Source organism: Polyodon spathula, chromosome 20 (genome assembly GCF_017654505.1).
Source record: "Polyodon spathula isolate WHYD16114869_AA chromosome 20, ASM1765450v1, whole genome shotgun sequence".
In the NCBI taxonomy this organism is placed as follows: domain Eukaryota; kingdom Metazoa; phylum Chordata; class Actinopteri; order Acipenseriformes; family Polyodontidae; genus Polyodon; species Polyodon spathula.
Window position 1 is genome coordinate 935,676 of NC_054553.1, and position 18,944 is coordinate 954,619.

At 40.9% G+C, this 18,944-nt stretch overlaps 1 protein-coding gene across 5 annotated transcripts; it reads left to right on the forward strand.

Moving 5' to 3' along the window:
- The first annotated feature begins 633 nt into the window (after positions 1 to 633).
- LOC121295821 (E3 ubiquitin-protein ligase RNF128-like) lies at positions 634 to 17,779 on the forward strand. Of its 5 annotated transcripts, none has more exons than XM_041220904.1 (7): positions 634 to 1,173; positions 11,338 to 11,585; positions 13,224 to 13,295; positions 13,405 to 13,487; positions 14,957 to 15,053; positions 15,454 to 15,619; positions 16,031 to 17,779. In XM_041220904.1, exons 1-7 carry the CDS (start codon positions 765 to 767, stop codon positions 16,153 to 16,155), a joined length of 1,200 nt encoding a protein of 399 aa, XP_041076838.1. In that variant the 5' UTR covers positions 634 to 764; the 3' UTR covers positions 16,156 to 17,779. The 5 variants fall into 5 exon arrangements, with proteins under 5 accessions (XP_041076838.1, XP_041076837.1, XP_041076839.1 ...); XM_041220903.1 differs by having other exon boundaries at positions 638 to 1,173; positions 15,451 to 15,619; XM_041220905.1 differs by lacking the exon at positions 634 to 1,173 and adding an exon at positions 7,337 to 7,896 and having other exon boundaries at positions 15,451 to 15,569.
- Positions 17,780 to 18,944: the final 1,165 nt, after the last annotated feature.

The window sequence follows — 18,944 nt, forward strand, 5'->3', positions numbered from 1 at the left end:
CATAGATGTGCGTGTGCGTATATACAGAGTGTTTAGAAAGTCAGTTTACCACATCAATGATATGGTGCATTGATGTGCGTGTGCGTATATACAGAGTGTTTAGAAAGTCAGTTTACCACATCAATGATATGGTGCATAGATGTGCGTGTGCGTATATACAGAGTGTTTAGAAAGTCAGTTTACCACATCAATGATATGGTGCATAGATGTGGTAAAGTTACTTTCAATTCGCCCTAATCTTAAGGTAGAATACTAGTGTGACAGGGGAGAGCCCTGTATCAAAACAGGGGAAGGTTCATTAGAACTGACTGTGGGTATAAGCCAGTATCCAATGCAGCAAACCAGTACTGATTCACAAATCTTTAACCCTTTGGGTCTTATCAGTGCTGTATGCACTATTTTTTTTTATATTAAGCTACAGAATTCCCCAAACTGTTAAACATCAGAGAGAGAGAGAGAGAGAGAGAGAGTCTTTGAGTGAATGTACAGCTAGGCACTGCAATATTTCACAGGTTTTCTGCGCTCTGTTTATTCCTATGACTTCAAGTGAGGTTCTCTTTAAATACAGGGCTCTAAAAGCAGATCAAGGTTCACTAAGATAACAGGGAGGACTGCAGCTGACGCAAACACGGTTTCTATTACTAGGGAAGGTATCGGCTTACTCTTAACAAGAACTGCTCTCTCAGTGCAAGCACAAGATCAGAGCGGGACTGAACTCGTCTTTACAGGATCTCTCCCCATATATAAAACAAAACAACTGCGGAATGGGCAGCAAGAGAGGTTTTTGCTTTCCATTGCTTTGGTTTGTTGTGTTGGTTTTCCAGTCCTTTGCCGGAGCCTCTGTGGTTTGGACAGCCTTGTTGGAGATTAGCTACAAGAGCCCAGGTAGCATGGCGACTGTGAGCGAGGTGTGTGAGTGTGGGCTGTATGGTCTGGACTCCCCGCTCCGCGAGGCCTCTGGAGTGGTGGGCATTCCCAGCTCTCAGGATCTGCACGCCTGCAAACCACACACTCTCTTCACCTTTTCTGAAGCCCACTGGATTGCTCTGATAGAAAGAGGGAACTGCACGTTTACAGACAAGATCGAAGTAGCGGTGAGGAACGGAGCCTCGGCTGTGGTCATCTTTAACATACCTGGCACGGGCAATGAGACGAGCCCCATGGTGCATAATGGTGAGTGGAAAGTAGCTTTAGTCCAGTGCAACAACAGGGGAGGAGGAAATCGAACAGTAAGTTTCAAAACCACCAGCCTTTTGGTAAGTGGTGGTTTTGAAACTTGCCATCTCCCTGTTTCCTCCTCTCTCCTGCTGTGAGGCGAGGTGTAAGCCCCACTTGCTGCTCCCTCACTGCAGCCTATTTTTGGATTAACTAGCAAAGTCGGGCATAGCAGGCACTCAAAGTCTCTCACCCCCAAAAGAAAATAGCCCCCAGTAGTAAGGCGTGCAATCTGAGACCCACAGGCACACTGCAGTGCACCGTGGCAGGCTGCTTTTCAAATCGTCACAGCCTTCACCGTTGTTTTAATAGCAATTGGAATATTCTGTTGTTACTTGTTTGCTAGATCTGGGATGACAAAACCCAGAACTGCTAAGTCCCAGGTTTCAGGGATGGTGTATTAAATTACCAGGAACCTGCACCTACCCCAGGCCCTCTTTATTGTTCCTTTGTTGCCTGCTGGGAAAGCTATCCAAGTAGAAGAATGCCAGCGTGACAGAGGAGAGCCCTGTATCACAACAGGGGAGGGGTCATTAGAACTGACCGTGGGTGTGAGCCACAGCACCCAATGCAGCAAACCAGAACTCATTCCCAGATAGTAAACCCTTTGAGTCTTATCAGTGCTGGATGTTAAAATAAGCTTTCTGTGATAAAAGGCAAGTAAGAAATATTATACCAGCTATATTATACAAGTGAGTACAACATGTCTTGATGTTTGTTTGACTTATTTTTCAATACATGTGGTTTGTATTAAAGTACTGACAGGACTTTAAAGTCCCATTTACCAATGTTTGTGTTGTCCCGTTCTCATGTATACTCAATAAAAGAGGTCCTTTTTGGATTATGTAACTTAATTTTGCATTCTTCAGCTTTTTGACAAAAATAATTCAGAACTGAAAGGGTTAATACGTAAATTAAAAAAACAAACAAACGCATAACCACACGAGGGATTTAAATGAAGCTCTTTTAAGTACCAATAGGTTCTTTATTTCACATTTCATTTCATTTTTATTCTGCGTAGTTTTGAAAATCCCCTCGATTTCAGATAATCCTGTGTGCAGCAATACTGGTGTATTTTATTTTTTATAAGTATTTTAGCAATTGTATTTCCACAGGGGATTTGGTGTTTTACCAAAGCAGAGGTTTACATTTGACACTGTTTTATCTGCAGATGCCAATCGGCGCATTAAATTATGCAGCCTCCATTTACCATGTAAAAATACTGGTCTCTGGTTTCTGACAACTGGAAAATCAGAAACAACAGCTTATTTATCACATCTTATGATTCTAAACAGCATACTGGAATTGTTTAAATAATGAGAGCAAAGGAGGGGTAATCATAAAATGATCTGAAATGCACCGGTGGGCCTACCTAGGATTCAGTATGCATGGGCAAATACCAATGTGGAAATGGACAAGGTGTTTCTGTAAATGCAGCCTATGGTAGTTCTGTAACAGGTGAGAACACTTCCATAATAAATATTTAATTCTGGCAGTCACTTGTAGGTAAAATTCCAATCTTGTAGACCACTGTTCTTTTGGGATGGCTTCCCCAAATATATTACTGTTATCTGGCTGTTAAACCTACAATTGCATATCGCCAGTGAAGGGACATATTGTTAACCAGCCGTTTAGAAAGTCAAGCAGTTACATTGGCAGTGATGGCAATGTGATGCTAGTGAAGCTACTGATTAGTAATCACTCAGCAGACTAATAGAAACGAGACGAGACAGAGTTACTTGTGTCAAGGAAGCCACTCAAACAGTATCAACAGACTTGTTTTCATATCGGGAGAGAATATTCACCTCAGTTCAATATTTGCATTATCTACCTGTGATTCTGTTTGATTTCCTAACCTTGTTCTGTATATGCACAGTTGTAGTAATTGACAGAATGGTATATTTATTTCACAGCCTATGCTCATAAAGTACCGATGAGACTTTAAAGTCACTACTTTATGAGATATTTATAGTATACATATTATTATATATATATATATCTATATATATATATATATATATATATATTATATATATATTATATATATATAAATATAGGACATAGGCACTTATGAGCTCTCTCCTCACAAAGGTTTCCTTTTAATTATTATAAACGGTAATTGTTGGAACAAGATAAACCGTGTTACAGGGGTGGGTCCAGCTCCTGGGGTGGAATATTTCAGTGTTTTGGGATTTTTTGGAAAGTTTCTGATGCTTCCTGCTACTTCATCACTTCCTGTGGTGGTGGTGTTCAAGATCACTCCAACAGTGTCACTGCAATCAGAGCATGTGACCTACACGCTCCTTCCAGGTCAGAGAGAGTTCCAAGTGAAGGAATGCAATTGCCTGGTTATATAAGCGAGTGTCAGTAAAGGCAAAGGAGGAAACAGGTTGCACAGTCAATAAAAGAAACCAACCCAACTTGGAAGAATAAACTGGTGACTTTGCACTAACCCCTCCCTGCTAAGTAAAGGGTACTGCAACATTGGCTATTGGTAGAACAGCAATCACAATGACTATGCAAGGCTGGAAATACTCCAATGTGTGCCTGTCTGTCTTTCCCCTTCAGTCACGACTATTATTACATTAAAAAAAAAATGTAGAACAGTATGTCTGAATTCTGCCAAAACTTTGAATATATATATATATATATATATATATATATATATATATATATATTATATATATATATATATATATAGACACACACACACACACACACACACTGTATATAGCACTAGTTACATGTTTTCATTGCAATAATCAATAGGGGTTTTAATTAAATAAAAACATAAGAACATAGGAAAGTTTACAAAATAGAGGAGGCCATTCGGCCCATCTTGCTCATTTGGTTGTTAGTAGCTTATTGATCCCAGAATCTCATCAAGCAGCTTCTTGAAGGATCCCAGGGTGTCAGCTTCAACAACATTACTGGGGAGTTGATTCCAGACCCTCACGATTCTCTGTGTAAAAAAGTGCCTCCTATTTTCTGTTCTGAATGCCCCTTTGTCTAATCTCCATTTGTGACCCCTGGTCCTTGTTTCTTTTTTCAGGTCGAAAAAGTCCCTTGGGTCGACATTGTCAATACCTTTTAGAATTTTGAATGCTTGAATTAGGTCGCCACGTAGTCTTCTTTGTTCAAGACTGAACAGATTCAATTATTTTAGCCTGTCTGCATATGACATGCCTTTTAAACCCGGAATAATTCTGGTCGCTCTTCTTTGCACTCTTTCTAGAGCAGCAATATCTTTTTTATAGCGAGAACTGAACACAATATTCAAGATGAGGTCTTACTAGTGCATTGTACAGTTTTAACATTACTTCCCTTGATTTAAATTCAACACTTTTCACAATGTATCCGAGCATCTTGTTAGCCTTTTTTATAACTTCCCCACATTGTCTAGATGAAGACATTTCTGAGTCAACAAAAACTCCTAGGTCTTTTTCATAGATTCCTTCTCCAATTTCAGTATCTCCCATATGATATTTATAATGTACATTTTTATTTCCTGCGTGCAGTACCTTACACTTTTCTCTATTAAATGTAATTTGCCATGTGTCTGCCCAGTTCTGAATCTTGTCTAGATCATTTTGAATGACCTTTGCTGCTGCAACAGTGTTTGCCACTCCTCCTACTTTTGTGTCCTCTGCAAATTTAAATTTAAAAAATGTATATGTTGCCGATGGAGGAAGGAGCTTTCAAAAAAGTAGAATAAACATGTTGCATAATAACGCGAGCTAAGAACGAGATGTAGCATTCTGTACCATAGGAGTAGAGGGAAGAAGATGCCTATCATACACCAGAGGAAGAATGTCAAGCGGGTTGTGAACGCTGTTGACACGTGTGTGTATCTCGTTGAAACCAATTGAATAGTGTGTGTGTGTGTGTGTGTGTGTGGTGGAAAACACGTGTTACAAGTATAATGCCACCTGTTTTACAGGGCCAGCTGCCTTCGGATTGAGTCCGAAATAATTCGGTAGCAGCGATTGTATAGAAGAAAGCCTGCTGCTCACGAAACTCAGGCCGGTGTTTTACGGGTTATTTGCATGCTTCGGGTTATGTACATTCAGACAGACATACTGAGAGGCCAGCTATGATTATAATGATACAAACGAGTACTCCATTGTTAACACAATTCTTACTCTTCAATTGATAATACTATTAATTATTAGATACTTTTATTAGATGTTTTATTACCTACAATCTGCTGTATACGGCGTACATATTTATTTTATTAATGTATTTATTTGATAAGGACAACCTGCAGTTTGTAACATTTGTGACATGTAGGCCTATTGCACCCAAATTTATATATAAGCTAATTTTTATTGGCAGTCCCTGGGCATGTGTAAAAAGAAAAAGAAAATAAATAAACAATAAATAAACTGAAAAAGGAAATAATAGGGGGCTGTGTGATCCAGTGGTTAAAGAAACGTCCTTGTAACCAGGGGGTCCCCAGTTTAAATCCCGGCTCTAGACATTGAGCAAGTCACTTAACCTCCTTGTGCTCCGTCTTTCGGGTGAGACGTTGTTGTAAGTGACCCAGTAGCTGATGCACAGCTCACACACCCTAGACTCTGTGAGTGCTAAATAAACAAATAACAAATAAAGAAGGGATTCACAGAAACATTTACAGAAGTGAACAATTTTCTATTGACAGTTTAAATAACATTACGTTAGCTCAAATATATGCAATTATTCCCTCCAAACAAATCATTCTAATAAAGAAAACTGTTTAAATTCATAGTATAATGCTAATTACCCTCCCATTCCTGATTTTAATAATCGCAGTATAACAATCTACATATTAAATGTTCATGTAAATCTATGTGTATGCAAGCTGCTTTGTTTTTAGGTAAGGTCTAACGCATTGAATACGTATCTCTTAGGATCGCACTACAATAACAAAACACGAAATCGCTGGTTAGTTTCGGTGTTTGATGGTTTTTAGTTTTGCTTTAAAAGGAACGAGAAACACGCATTTCAATACCTTGCTTTTCTCCCATTTGCGCCCCGATTCCTGCCTGTAACTAGAACAAGGCAGTTCCCTAGGTTGTGTGAACTGGAACCTGTCGGAACAGCTCTTTTTATGTTTTGTTTTCTTCAATGAGCCTCTTTGGACTAGTCTAAGTGAGATCTTATCAGCACCAGCCCAGCAGGTGTTTCTCCCTCAGTGAGCTATTGGTTATTTATAAAGACCACCCTCGGAGGAATGTTCTTCACAGGTACGTTTCCAAATAGCTTTAAGGCGCAATTGTTTATTATTATTATTATTATTATTATTATTATTATTATTATTATTATTATCCAGTCAAAAATGTCAATTTGTAAATACTAAATAACCCATGACAAACGTTTCGACTAGAATTCACTGAGAAAGACTGGTATTGAATGTAATAAGCTTTTAAGTAGCTATACGATAGTTCTTAATTTATTCTGTTATCTACTGATCGAATAAGGTCTGATTAAAAAAATGTCTGAAAAGCATGAAAGTAAGATATATTTAATGTATTTTGTTACTTGTAGGCCAATTGAAAATAATGATTGTTTGCCGCAACACAATAAACTAAGCCCTAATTAGTATAAACTTAGTTGGTATTGTTTATTTTTAATCGTCATCTCAAACATGTTATCTTTTTATACAGTAGTAACTGTTTATCACAGTCGATACAGAGACGCAGGCGTACACGATAAGCACCACAAGACAACATCAGCTGGTCGCCTTAACTATGAGTCCAGGAGCGAGGTAAAAGAGCAAAGGTCTTGGAATGTACTGTTATCGCATTATGAGGAGTGATAGCTGTGAACCGGGCCAATGTAACACTCGCTGAAAAATCACGTGGAAGACCGATGAAAGTGACAGTCTGCACAATACTGTAGTAGAAACGTAGGCTAGTGTGTGTCCCTTATATCAACATACTGCACTGTTTGTAGCGTTTACACTGGTAAAATAACCTGTGCTAAACGGAGTATCTCACAGTGCAGCCATAAACCTAGCCCTGGTCCCAGTACGGATCGTTAATTTGCAATTCCCGATTGGCAACTCTAGTCGTTGTCACTTTAAGAAAACAGGCGTGTTCAAATTCCATTCGACCTCATTTATTGGGCAGAGTAAAGGTTTGCTCCAAGTGGAAAGTTGTTGAACACCTGCCGAAGGACACCAGTCAGAGGAAAAGGCAGAGTTATCGTTACCGCGGGTCGTGGTGTTTAGATCAGCATCGGGTTTTCTTTTTGTCACATTTGATTTCGCCGCTATGAGTTTTCTCTGCAAGCGAAGCGTGTGCTGCTGGTTTCTCCTGGTTTGCACGTTGTGTTTCACTTGCCTGCACGGCTCCAGCGCGAGTTCTTTGTGGACCGCTTACGTGAACATCTCCTTTGTCAATCCAGAGATCAATGAGACTGTGTGGGAGGATGAAGAAAGTGGGCTCTATGGACAGAATTCGTTCATTACCAACGCCAACGGGCTAGTGGTTTTGCCAGATCCCCTGCATGGCTGCTCAGAGCGCACCGTGTATGATGTACCCGAATACGCAAAGAAAAAGTGGATAGCCTTGATTCAGCGGGGAAATGGATGTACATTTACAGATAAAATCACAAAGGCTGTTTTTCGGGGTGCTGTTGCGGTGGTAATCTTTAACTACCCCACTTTGGGAAATGAAGTCATTGAAATGTATCACCCAGGTAAGACGACGACTGAGTTTAAACAAACATATAGTGTAACGTTTCTAAAGCATTCAGTCTGTGGGCTGAGTGTTCTCCACACTTTTAATTATGTCATTGGAAGCTGTTGGAAAGGTTGTGGCGCTTGGCTGTTAGTGCGCAGTGTCGGTCGAGACCGAGTCTGTAGGTCATTCCTTAGTTACATGTTGGGTTGTCAGGAACGGTTTAACAAGTTACCAACCTATTTAACGGGCATTTTCTCAAATGATCTGGAACCTGGACTTTTTTAAATATAGAAATAATGCTAAACGAGAGAGGGTGGGATCATTTACAATTCTGTAAATAAATAATAGAAAATATATTTTTTTTTTAACCGAGGCCAGGGATTCGAACTCCCCCCTTTTTTTTAACTCCTTCCCTTTTCACGTTGCTATTGCTTTGTAGGAACTGTTTAAATGCAGTATTTCACATGAAAAGTGTGGTCTTCAGTAAGAGGAAGGTTGATAAATATTAGCAGTGCGTGTGCTTTCTACAAACAATACAATACTGCAGCAACAAGTACAATCAAACGCTAAGTTCCACGTTTAGATAAACTCGTAATGTTTATTGTTGTATGTAAACAGTGGTATTTATGAAGGCCACCCCTATTGACTTAATAAGACCACCTGGGCTTGCTAGAGAGATTTTACTGAATGATGTAACGCTGTGCTTGGTAGCTGTTGCATGAGGTTGTAAGCTTCATAATGTTTTGGTATACAGTGCGTAGTCTGGATTAATCGCATGAGAATACTGAAAGCTTTCTTCTCCCACTGTGACCTTAACAGCCATTCATTCAACTCCCACACCCCTTCTCCTATGCAAGAGACCAGAAACGTTACTCTTCGAGATCGTGTCTGACAAGGAGAAAGCAGCATTTCAGTTAATCGCATATCCCTCATAATCCAGAATAATTTCAGGCTTTCTACATCTGTGTTGGTCTAGCTGCTTGTGTGATAGTTTTCCCTTTTGAAGCCACACACACATTTGGATAACCTAAGAAAGCTTGCAGTATTGACCCATAATACTGTAGCTAGTATTGGGAGTCATGGCAAAGTTGCAGATGGAGACCCGTTTAGTTATAACTTTAAAAAAAACAAACCAGAAAAGCGCTTGTGTTTTGAGGAATGCTGAAGGGGCTGGCCAGTGAATTGCTTTCCATGATGGAGATCAGCCTGTTGGGGTTGCCATGGTAGAAAGAAAAGTGTAAACAGATTGGAGTGAAATTGTTAGTCCTCGGAAATACCCCCGGGTTCATGTTGCTAGGTGGGGTGGGTGCAAGGCTAAAATCTTCAAGTTATACATGTCTGTTTGAATAAAGAAAGCAACAAATGGATGAGCCATGGTAGAAGTTGCTTAGAGGCTACACCACACTGACTGCTCAACAGGTGGGTGGGTGGGGGTGGGGTGGGGGGTGGGGGGGGGGAATTTGAATAGATAAGTGTCTTGTGGTGCTGTCAAGTAAGTTGGATCTTCTTAACTTTGAGATCCTCACAATAGAGACGCTTACTATTAAGGACTACTTGTTTTTTGGTGATCACAATCTCAAAGGTACAGCTAATTTGTAGTGCGCACTGGTTTGCTCACTAAATGCTCTGCACCAACTAAAGTTTTGTTGGATTAAGAACTTTTCTTTTATAGTAGATGGGTGCCTAGTGAGTTCATGCAGTAGAGGTTAAATGATTAGGGGTATGATATAATGAGAAAAGGGAAGCTGTTTTTTAATTTGCACTTTTATACAGTTCTGTACTATGAAACTTGGAAAACCTGGACTTCCTGTTTGTGGCATTGTAAATATAACTTCTGTAAATCCTGCCACTACCCCAGTTAGACACTTGGCAACTGCCAGCAACTAATTCAGCTGAACCAGTTGGATCAGTGTGGATGGAAGTATTGTATGCAGCCCCAAGTCGATGTCTTTGCAAAGACATCCGATAAGGTATTGTTGGTGCCAGTATTTCAGTACAAAGTACACTGTGAGCTTGTTGACTAACCTTTACAATCCAAACATGGTGTTGCTAGTGTTTAGTGGTAGCTATTTAAGCAGCCTGTTCCTGTCTCTTCCAGAGAGATTGACTGCTGGTGTGAGTTTGTGGTCTCTGTGTCTATCTTCCTTTTCACTGTGAGAAGCAAGCATGGGGTTGTGATTTACTATAAACTGCTCATGCAAAGGTTGGTCTGCGGTTCCTCCAGCCTATACTCTCTACTGTGCTGTGCGTGACATTTACAAACCTCTCCCTTGTGTCACAGTCTCTGTCTTAACATGCATTGCTCATATTTAACCCTGAATCCTCCTTCTGCATCGTAACCCTTAGTCGAACTCCTTCACCTCCCTACTTTTAAAAGCGAGCACACACGCTCGAATGAGATTGCTAGACACTAATCAAATGAGAATGAAATTTGGCCAATCCACTTTTTTTCCCCTATTCATTTTATCTACCCCAGCCTGTGAACAATGCTGCTTTTGTGAATGCACAACCACACCTGCTGTAGCATTCAGATAAACAAATACTGGAAGAATGCATTTGCTTGCTGGTTAGGAAACTGCATTGTGTTAATATGTTGCTTCGCCAGGCAGATTTCATCTGTTCACTTTTGCTCCTTAAACTCTTGTACTAATTTTTTATTTAGTTACTTGAATTTGCAGTGTGGAACTGTATGATGAGCTGGGTGTCACCGTGCTGCGACTAGTTACTAGGATAGTACTTTATCTTGAATGTGAAGAATCGTATTGCATGGTGAAAGCAGTGGTGCTCCCCTTCACGCAAGAGAGATTTTACACTCTGCCACCAACAAAAGCATGCAACCGTCCATAAAGGGCAACTTTGTTTTGAATAAATCCACAATCCACCTTCTGTCTCTTAGGTTATGTAAACAAGTAGGCTTTCTGAGGGATTGCCCTATTTGCAGTAGGAAGGAATTTCATGCAAAGAAGCAATATCTAAGTTCACATTTCTGGTGCAACTGCATTCCAAAGTGCTGATGAAGTTCCAAAAATGCAACTCCTGCAGTTGGAAGAATCATGTGCTGCTTGTCTTGTAATGAAGCAGGTTTAGCTGCCCTGGCTTAAAAATAAATAAATGTTGCTTTTGTATTTGAATATGTTTCATGTTTAGTTGAGAGCAGGATGTACAAGCTGCTGATGCATAAAACAGTTGATGTATATTTATTTAGTTTGTGTGTTTTATATGCCTGTGCTCCAGTTTGTTTGTTTTGCACCTCGCTGCCGTCCGCCAGCCATCTTTCTGAACTGAAGAAAATGAAAACCAAAAGACCTTGTATTTTCCGATTTCTTTCCAGTTATTGCATGTCTTTATTCATGCGTGCTGTGTGTTCTTGTACAGGCCTCCACAGTCGAAGCTTTAGTAAAGATCATTGTAGTGGATGAGTTTTGAGGTTCCTAACCTGGTCTTTTTTTTTCCCCAGGGGCGAAGGACACAGTCGCTATCATGGTGGGGAACAGCAAGGGCATGGAGATTGTGCATCTGATCCAGAGCGGGTTCCAGGTCACCCTGTCAATCAAGGTGGGCAAGCAGCATGGCCCCTGGATGAGCCACTACTCTGTTTTCTTCGTCTCCATCTCCTTCTTCATCGTCACCGCCGCCACCGTGGGATACTTCATCTTCTACTCTGCCCGCCGGCTCCACACGTCCAGAGCGCTGAACAGGAGACAGGTATTCTCTTTGCTCTGTACTGCGTCTTGAGAATCTGTACACTTAAATGAGTAGCCTGTAGGACTTCAGGAGCTAACGCAGTCCTTTAATCCGTGCTTGGCTGGTTTCTGGGCTTGTTTGTACTCGAGCACACTGTGGACCTGCACTGGTGCTGGCTGTAGCAGAAGAAGCAGACTTGGTAGAAACCTGTCGCTGCTGCAAACACAAACTGGAGGGAGGATTTGTTTCCTTTTTCCTGTTGACCTTCAGCAATTGGATGCTCTCTTTGCCGGAGCAGTTGTTTTTATAATAAATACAGCACAAGTCCAAGACTCGGCTAGCCTCAGACTCCTTTATTTGTAACTTCTATTTCCGTTTGACAAGAGCAAAGTGCTCATTTGGATGTAAACCACAGTGGTGGAGAGGGGTTATCTCGGACTGCTTGTCCATAGGTAACCCAATGCTTACCAAGAAGGCTTGGGACGCATCAGGTCAATTAACTGGAAGTTGCAGCTGGTTTGCTAAGGTTACCTGTCTCTAAGTGTTCCCCTTAATCCCAAAGCAGGGCTAGAGAACGAGTTGGATTTCCATGGAGGCTGTGTGGGTTGGGAATTGAGCTAGCGGTTGGCTTGCACACACTAGCTAGTACAGATAAACCTTTACCTGTGCTTGAACCTGTCTCCCAGCCATTTTTTACGAAGGGCACTGCCTGTCCAGTAGAAATTGCTAAGTAGTACTACTCCAGGACTAACTCCAACCCTACTAAGATTGAGCCAGCGTTCTTAGAACAGAATGCAGACGTGAAAATGACTCCATTGTCTAGAGGCGAGGATCTTGAAAGAAACTGTAGTATTGCTCTCCCGCTGGTCCTGGAAGCTGGTCAATTCTGGCACTAGAATTAATTTTTTGAGGAGAAAATTGAATGTAGATTAATGCTAAAATATGATCCCCCCCCCCCCCCCCCCATTGTGGCATGCTTTGCTTGTTGACATGCAAGTTCCTTTGATCATAGTGAGACAGTATAGTCCATGTTATCAGCTCTTCCTTTTATTCAAGAACTGATTGTTGATTTTATACACTTACTCAAGAGGGGCACAATAACATATACAGAGCTGTCATGTTCCCCACAGCATCGTCACTGAATCTACTCCACGCAGCCCTACAATGATTACCCTAATACATGGGAGTCATTAAGGTGTCCTGCCCACCCTCCCTATACTCCTCGGCTTTACAGTGGATTCCAAAAGGGATTTCCACAGAATCACAGCAGTTTCCTTTGTCAGTAAATACTCACAGAGGAAATCACGTTCCTCGATGCTCCCTTATTTAAAGATCCAGCTCTTGTGCTCCTGCTGTACCTTACAAACTTCTCTAATCCATTGCAATAAGATTTTATTTTTTGTTCTTCTAAAATGATCAAGGCAACCATCTAAACAAAAAGGACCATGTTGTGTTGATGGTTTTTGTTCCAGGAGATATCTAGCCAGTAACAAGCTCTCCACTCTGGTCTGTCTGCAGAGTGCAGACTGCTTCACGTCTTCCAGCATGCCAGCAATCCTTCTCTTTCTTTGCCACTGTTGTTAAGCAGGCAGGTTTGTACACTTGATGTAGCCTCTTGTATGATCTTGATTCTCATCGGTGTGTTTCTACTGTTTACAGAAGCAGCTCAAAGCGGATGCTAAGAAAGCCATCAGCCAGTTGGAGGTCCGCACTCTGAAGACGGGCGACAAGGTACACTTGTAATCTTACTCCAAACCGAGTTCATTGGGCTCGACAAACCCTGTACTGCTGGAGTTACACGATGGGGAAAGAAAGAACTCTTATTTTTGTGTTTTAATAGGAGATTGGAGCAGACGCGGACAGCTGTGCGGTTTGCATCGAGGTCTACAATCCGAACGATGTTGTGCGCATATTAACATGCAAGTATGTGATGATCATGACAGGTGTTTGGGAGGCGCTGCCTTTGCAGTTTAGTGGCAAGTACAGTACATGTCTGTTGCATCCGGTCTCTCTCTAGTGGGCTGTGTTCACTGTTGAAGGGACATTGCATTATTTAAAGATTTCTCTGCCTTCCTGGCGGTGTGCACCTTGTTTCCATGGCAATTATTTGCTAGTATGGCAGGGTCACCCCACTAGTGTTTCATCAGCTGTTTACCTTAACTTCTTAATTCACAGCATGCAGGAACGTTATTCACTGTCTTTCAAAGATGACAAAAAAAACAAGCGAGACTAACCAGAACAAATCAGTTCCTGGTACTTCAAACGTGTGTACAGTTCTCTCCTCAGTGACTCAATCCAAACGTCCCTTTTGTATCTCTCTCTCTCTCTCTCTCTCTCTCTCTCTCTCTCTCTCTCTCTCTCTCTCTCACAGAGTAACAATACAGAAAGGACCTCATATTTTAAAGTTGAATTGTCTGTACATGGGCATACCTATAACTGGTTTGCTGGCCTGTTCAGTGAAATTGTGCTTTACACCCCAACCCGAGGCTGCTGTGTTAAGCATTGGAGTTCCAGAGCAAAGCACTGAGCGGGTTACTTTTGAGCTTTTTGTAGTGTAAGAGTTGTTCCATCTTTGGTAGATGGTACTTGCTGACAGCAGTTCTGATTATTCTCAGAACGGTACAGCTCGGGTGTACCATGTGGTACTGAACAGCAGCAGGTGATGGTTACACCAGGACTTTCCGTAAACAAGCTCTTTGCTGTAACTTCTCTATATATAATAAAAGGAGACTGGCTGTCATGGGGATTGCGGTAAATGTTTCACTTGGAGGTGAGAAATATCAAATTGCTTTGCTATAGAATTTCCCCTTGACCCTTCTGAAACAAATCGAAAAACAGATGGAAAGTTGTGCTTTTTTGAGTAGAAGGCTTGTTTCAGTGATTGTGAGGTGCTGAGTTGTGCCGTGTACCTGTGTACCATTGTGTGACTGCTGCACACTATGTGTATAACTGATTAGAGGCTCTGACTCAACTCCAAGAGCGCCGAGTTTGTCATTAACCAGGTCACACCCATTATAACACTTATTGGTGCACCTTGGCTAGGCTCAGGGCCCTTTAGCCTGGCCTGTTCATATCTTAACACCTTGGGCACAAACATGTGGTGTTAAGTTCTTAAATGTAACTTTCTTTCAATGTACTGTATTTTAACAATGAACTTATCTGTAAAGCCGCCTGGCTGTGTGGGTTTTTTGTTTTTGTTGCATTCAGAAGTCCAGACCATAATCCCCTTGGTTTTCAATTATAAGGCACAGACCATTCAACTAAAAACTACCCAGTTGCTGTAAAATGAAATGGGGGGTGCTAAACAATCTTGGTTTGTATATAGATGGACCAAGCTAAATCATTTGTTTTCTTAATGTGGTTTTAAAGTCTTGCTTTGCTTTTTATTTCAGCCACCTGTTCCACAAAACCTGCATTGACCCATGGCTTCTGGAACACAGGACCTGCCCCATGTGTAAATGTGACATCCTGAAGGCTCTGGGCATTGAGGTAGCTTGCTGCTAACCCTGACTGTTCAACGCTTCACTGCATGCTAACAGTGCCATCTCCTAAACCCGGTGCCTATATATGGCTTATAGTGCACCCGTCCTGTCTTTTTTTTTTTAAATGTTTAAGGCTGTCTCTTCAGTGTCCTTGGAGGATCGGAATAAGTGCATCCTCAGCATTGATGGTACTTCGTAAAACCAATGCATTACAATGAGCCATTCAAACATGTAATATGCAGTGCCATGTATCTTAAGAAATCCTGAGCTAATTAAACCCCCAGTGTGCAAATGAAATGAAACTACTGAAGCCGTTGGCCTGGTATTGTGCTGCAGTACAGTACCATGTTTAAAGGGGTTACTTCTGCTTCACAGCCTTTTTCTGTTCCTCTTTGCATTTTTAGCAGCCTGATGATGAGGAAGTGAGTGAGCCAGTTCAAAGTGTGGCAGTGCTTAGCAGCACCCCTGAAATCAGCGCCCCGCTCCCCACAGAGGACAGTCGAAGCGAGACCGCTTCATCGGGGTACGCCTCTGTACGTGAAGTGGATGAGCGTGTGTTGGATGAGGAGGAGAGTAAGTGTGGATTGGGAGATTTAAATAAAATAGATGTAAACTGCTTCATGCATATTAATCATTTATACAGTAAAAGACAGCACCTCTCATTTTGAGGCAGGGCATCCAAACTATTGTTTTTGTAAATGCCATGTTTTACTAAATTGCAGTGTGAGCGATCAAGCACCTGGCTCTTAAGACAAGCCTTGAACAGCGACTCCTGCTTGCTCTGTTTTGTAGCAGATGCATGATGGGTTCTCCCAGTGGTAGCGTTGTAGATGTGGATTTTTGGCTGGGCGGGGTATGGCTTGCATGTGGGATAAAATTCAGAGTTTTTACTGTTTGCAGTGAAATCAGTTGTAGTTGGTTTGAATGTTTTGACTTGACATGTCCTAAGCATTAACCAGTGTTGCTTTTGTTTCTGCACATCAGAAGACAATCAGAGTCTGGCGAACAGCGTGGTGAGGATGGAGGTGCTCCCACACTACGACAACCTCACCTTTGAAACGGAGGAAGATGCCCCTCACTATGACAACCTGCAGCAAGTCAAGACCTGAGCTGCTTCATGCACTGGAGTTTCAGGACGCTGCTACCATGGGACCAAGCACAGAAATCAGTCGCACCCTTCTCTCCTGGAAATGTCCTATTGTGAAGTTGATGTCACAAAACCAATAATTAACTATAGGTTTGACCTGCTCTTAAATTGGAGATCTATTAGCTACCAATGGAATGAATTTGAGATGGTTTTAAAACGAGGATGGAATTTATAAAAACCCTAAAAGCAAACACTTTGCTCATGCATTGGTTTAATTTTATGATATTCTATGCACGACGCTTCGTGTATATAGAATGACTAGAAAGTGGACACATTTGCATAGGCTAAAAGGCTTTTAAGGATTTTTAGTTGTATGTAAATTTATTATACAGTTCTCTTGTACTGAAATTTCAAGCTTGGGGGGGAAAAAAAACAATCACATTTACGAATTAATAGTGGAGCTGTTTAATAGTGGAGCAGTAATAAATGCAATGTGTTTTTTAATGGTTCTGATCAACTAATCCCTGCCATTTTAAATGGCACGCATTGTTCCAGTTTCTGTTAAGTTCATGTGAACTTAAATGTTTATATGGTTTGTCCAAATGTGTGTGTTTTTTTTTTTAAATGTAGTGCCTTGAAATATGATCAGATTTCCAAAACCTAAAGAAAATGGATTCTAGTGTTTTTTTTTTTTTTTTTTTGGCTTCCAGAGTGGAATCTGTCCGGTTCAAGCTGGCAACCCTATGGTTTAATCTGGCCTGTGTTGCAGTAAAAGGGCATCAGCAATAAGGGACAAAGTAACTTCTGGTTTTAAAGCTGAACAGTTTAATTAAAAGCAATATTGATAACTATTGTAAGTAAATGTGAAGAGGTGTCTGCTTTAGTCAGGGTTGTGATACCAGAACAAGATGCAATGTCACCTGGGCTTAAAACAGAAATGCTGTCCCATGCTGGGCTGTTTATTACATGTTTGTGTTATTCCATAGCACCCCCTTGTAGTTGTTACTAAATTATCCCTTGGTGAAAACCTATAAGAGTAATTGGTTTATAGTAATCAATAGCCTTTACCTGTGGCGCAAGAAGTCCTTGACACATGGTGGGTTTTATTTTTTTAAAGTGCTGTTTTTTTTTTTCTTTGGTGAGTCGTTCATACCCTTGTCATTTTTATGCTTCACGTTTTAAAATGCACAGCTGCACCTGTTTTTGTATGTAACTGAAGTGTGTCCAATTCCTGAGCGCAGGCTTGCATTTGTTTGATTCACTTTATCTGCTTACTTGATTGCCTTAACTTTTTAAAACCACACGTGTGTTTTTGTTTCCAAAACCCAGACTGCATGCACTTTATTTTAAGCTGTCCTCTGTATTGTAATACTGTTGTGACATTCATCTGTAATGTTACTGTGAGATCAGGAAAAAGGGACTCCTTCTTTTACTGTCTTTCCACATAGCTATGGTGCCACAGTGGACTGGCTTAGACATCTACTCAAAGTATTTCTGTCAATCAGAAAGACATAGTATTGGTTCTCTTTCCGGTTAGATCTGTCTGTCAAGAGTAGGGTATTTGATAACTGATGTACATATAATTAAAGGTTTATATAAAGAAAACCAAACTGAAACAAATTGTAAATAAATTCACTATTAAACTGCTTGTGTGTGGTTTTTGCCGTTTCCATGTGGGGCGTTTCCTGTGCCACTGCAGGATGATTATGATTTATTATTATTAAGCGGAGTTGCTCCTTTTATTCTGTATGAGGGCAGGTTTCAGGAACGCTGGAACTAGGACCGCTGCACGTGCGGCAGCACCCCGTGGATTGAAGTGCATGTGCTTCCATCATAGACAGGGGTTGCAGTTTTATTCAATGGCTTTCAGCACCCCCACTATAAAAATTATTCCAGCGCCGCTGGCAGGTTGTGATAATTGTGTAGAACCCGCAGGGGAGCTCATATCTCTTCACAGGGTAGACGGTAAAACTCTGGGCTGTCTCTCAGTTAATGACAAGCATCAGTGCACTCAAGGGTCAGTTGCAGTAGCAGAGATTCAGTCACGTCAAGTGGACTAAAATATGGATTAAAGGATCCTGCAAATCTGTACTAGCTGATTGCAACGTACCAAACAGATGATCCCGGTAACTGGTTTAACTGATCCGAACAAGTTAGACCGGTTCATGAGACTAACCTACAGCTGTGGTCAAAAGTGTTGCATCACCATGTAGAATTAACACATTTTGTGTGATTAGGGTATTAACTGGTGCACATGTGTCATGAGAGCATACATAGATGGGTTTGCATGAAACCTGTAAGAACGTTATGATGCTGCTTAGATGGATGAAAAGTGGATCACATAGTAAGATTATTTTGAGAAAGAAAATCGCTCTTTGGTGTAAAGCTTATGCTAATTGAAACGCTTGTTTTGGGGAGATAATGTGATATACACATATACAGATGCAAGTACTGTTTGGGGTGCATCTTTGCAATGCAGATGCACCCTTCAGAAATTCTAAATTATTATTTTAAACGGTTATTTAAGGTAGCATTTCCTTTAATTGACATCTAATAAAAATGTATACAGTACTCACAGTTATTTTCTTTGTTTGGTTTTTATTTTTGTTTACAGAAGATAATTTTCTATACATTTGCGTACTTAACCGTCAAATTGTGTTTTTATTGTACCGAGTAGTATTTTTAATATAGCCTGTACTGATGGCATTTAAATTGTCTGGTTTGAAGGATCCAGTTTTTAGAGGCTGTTTGTTTTTAAATCTTAATCTACCATTAGAGGGCAATATTTAACCTCACTCAAGGTTTTTTTAA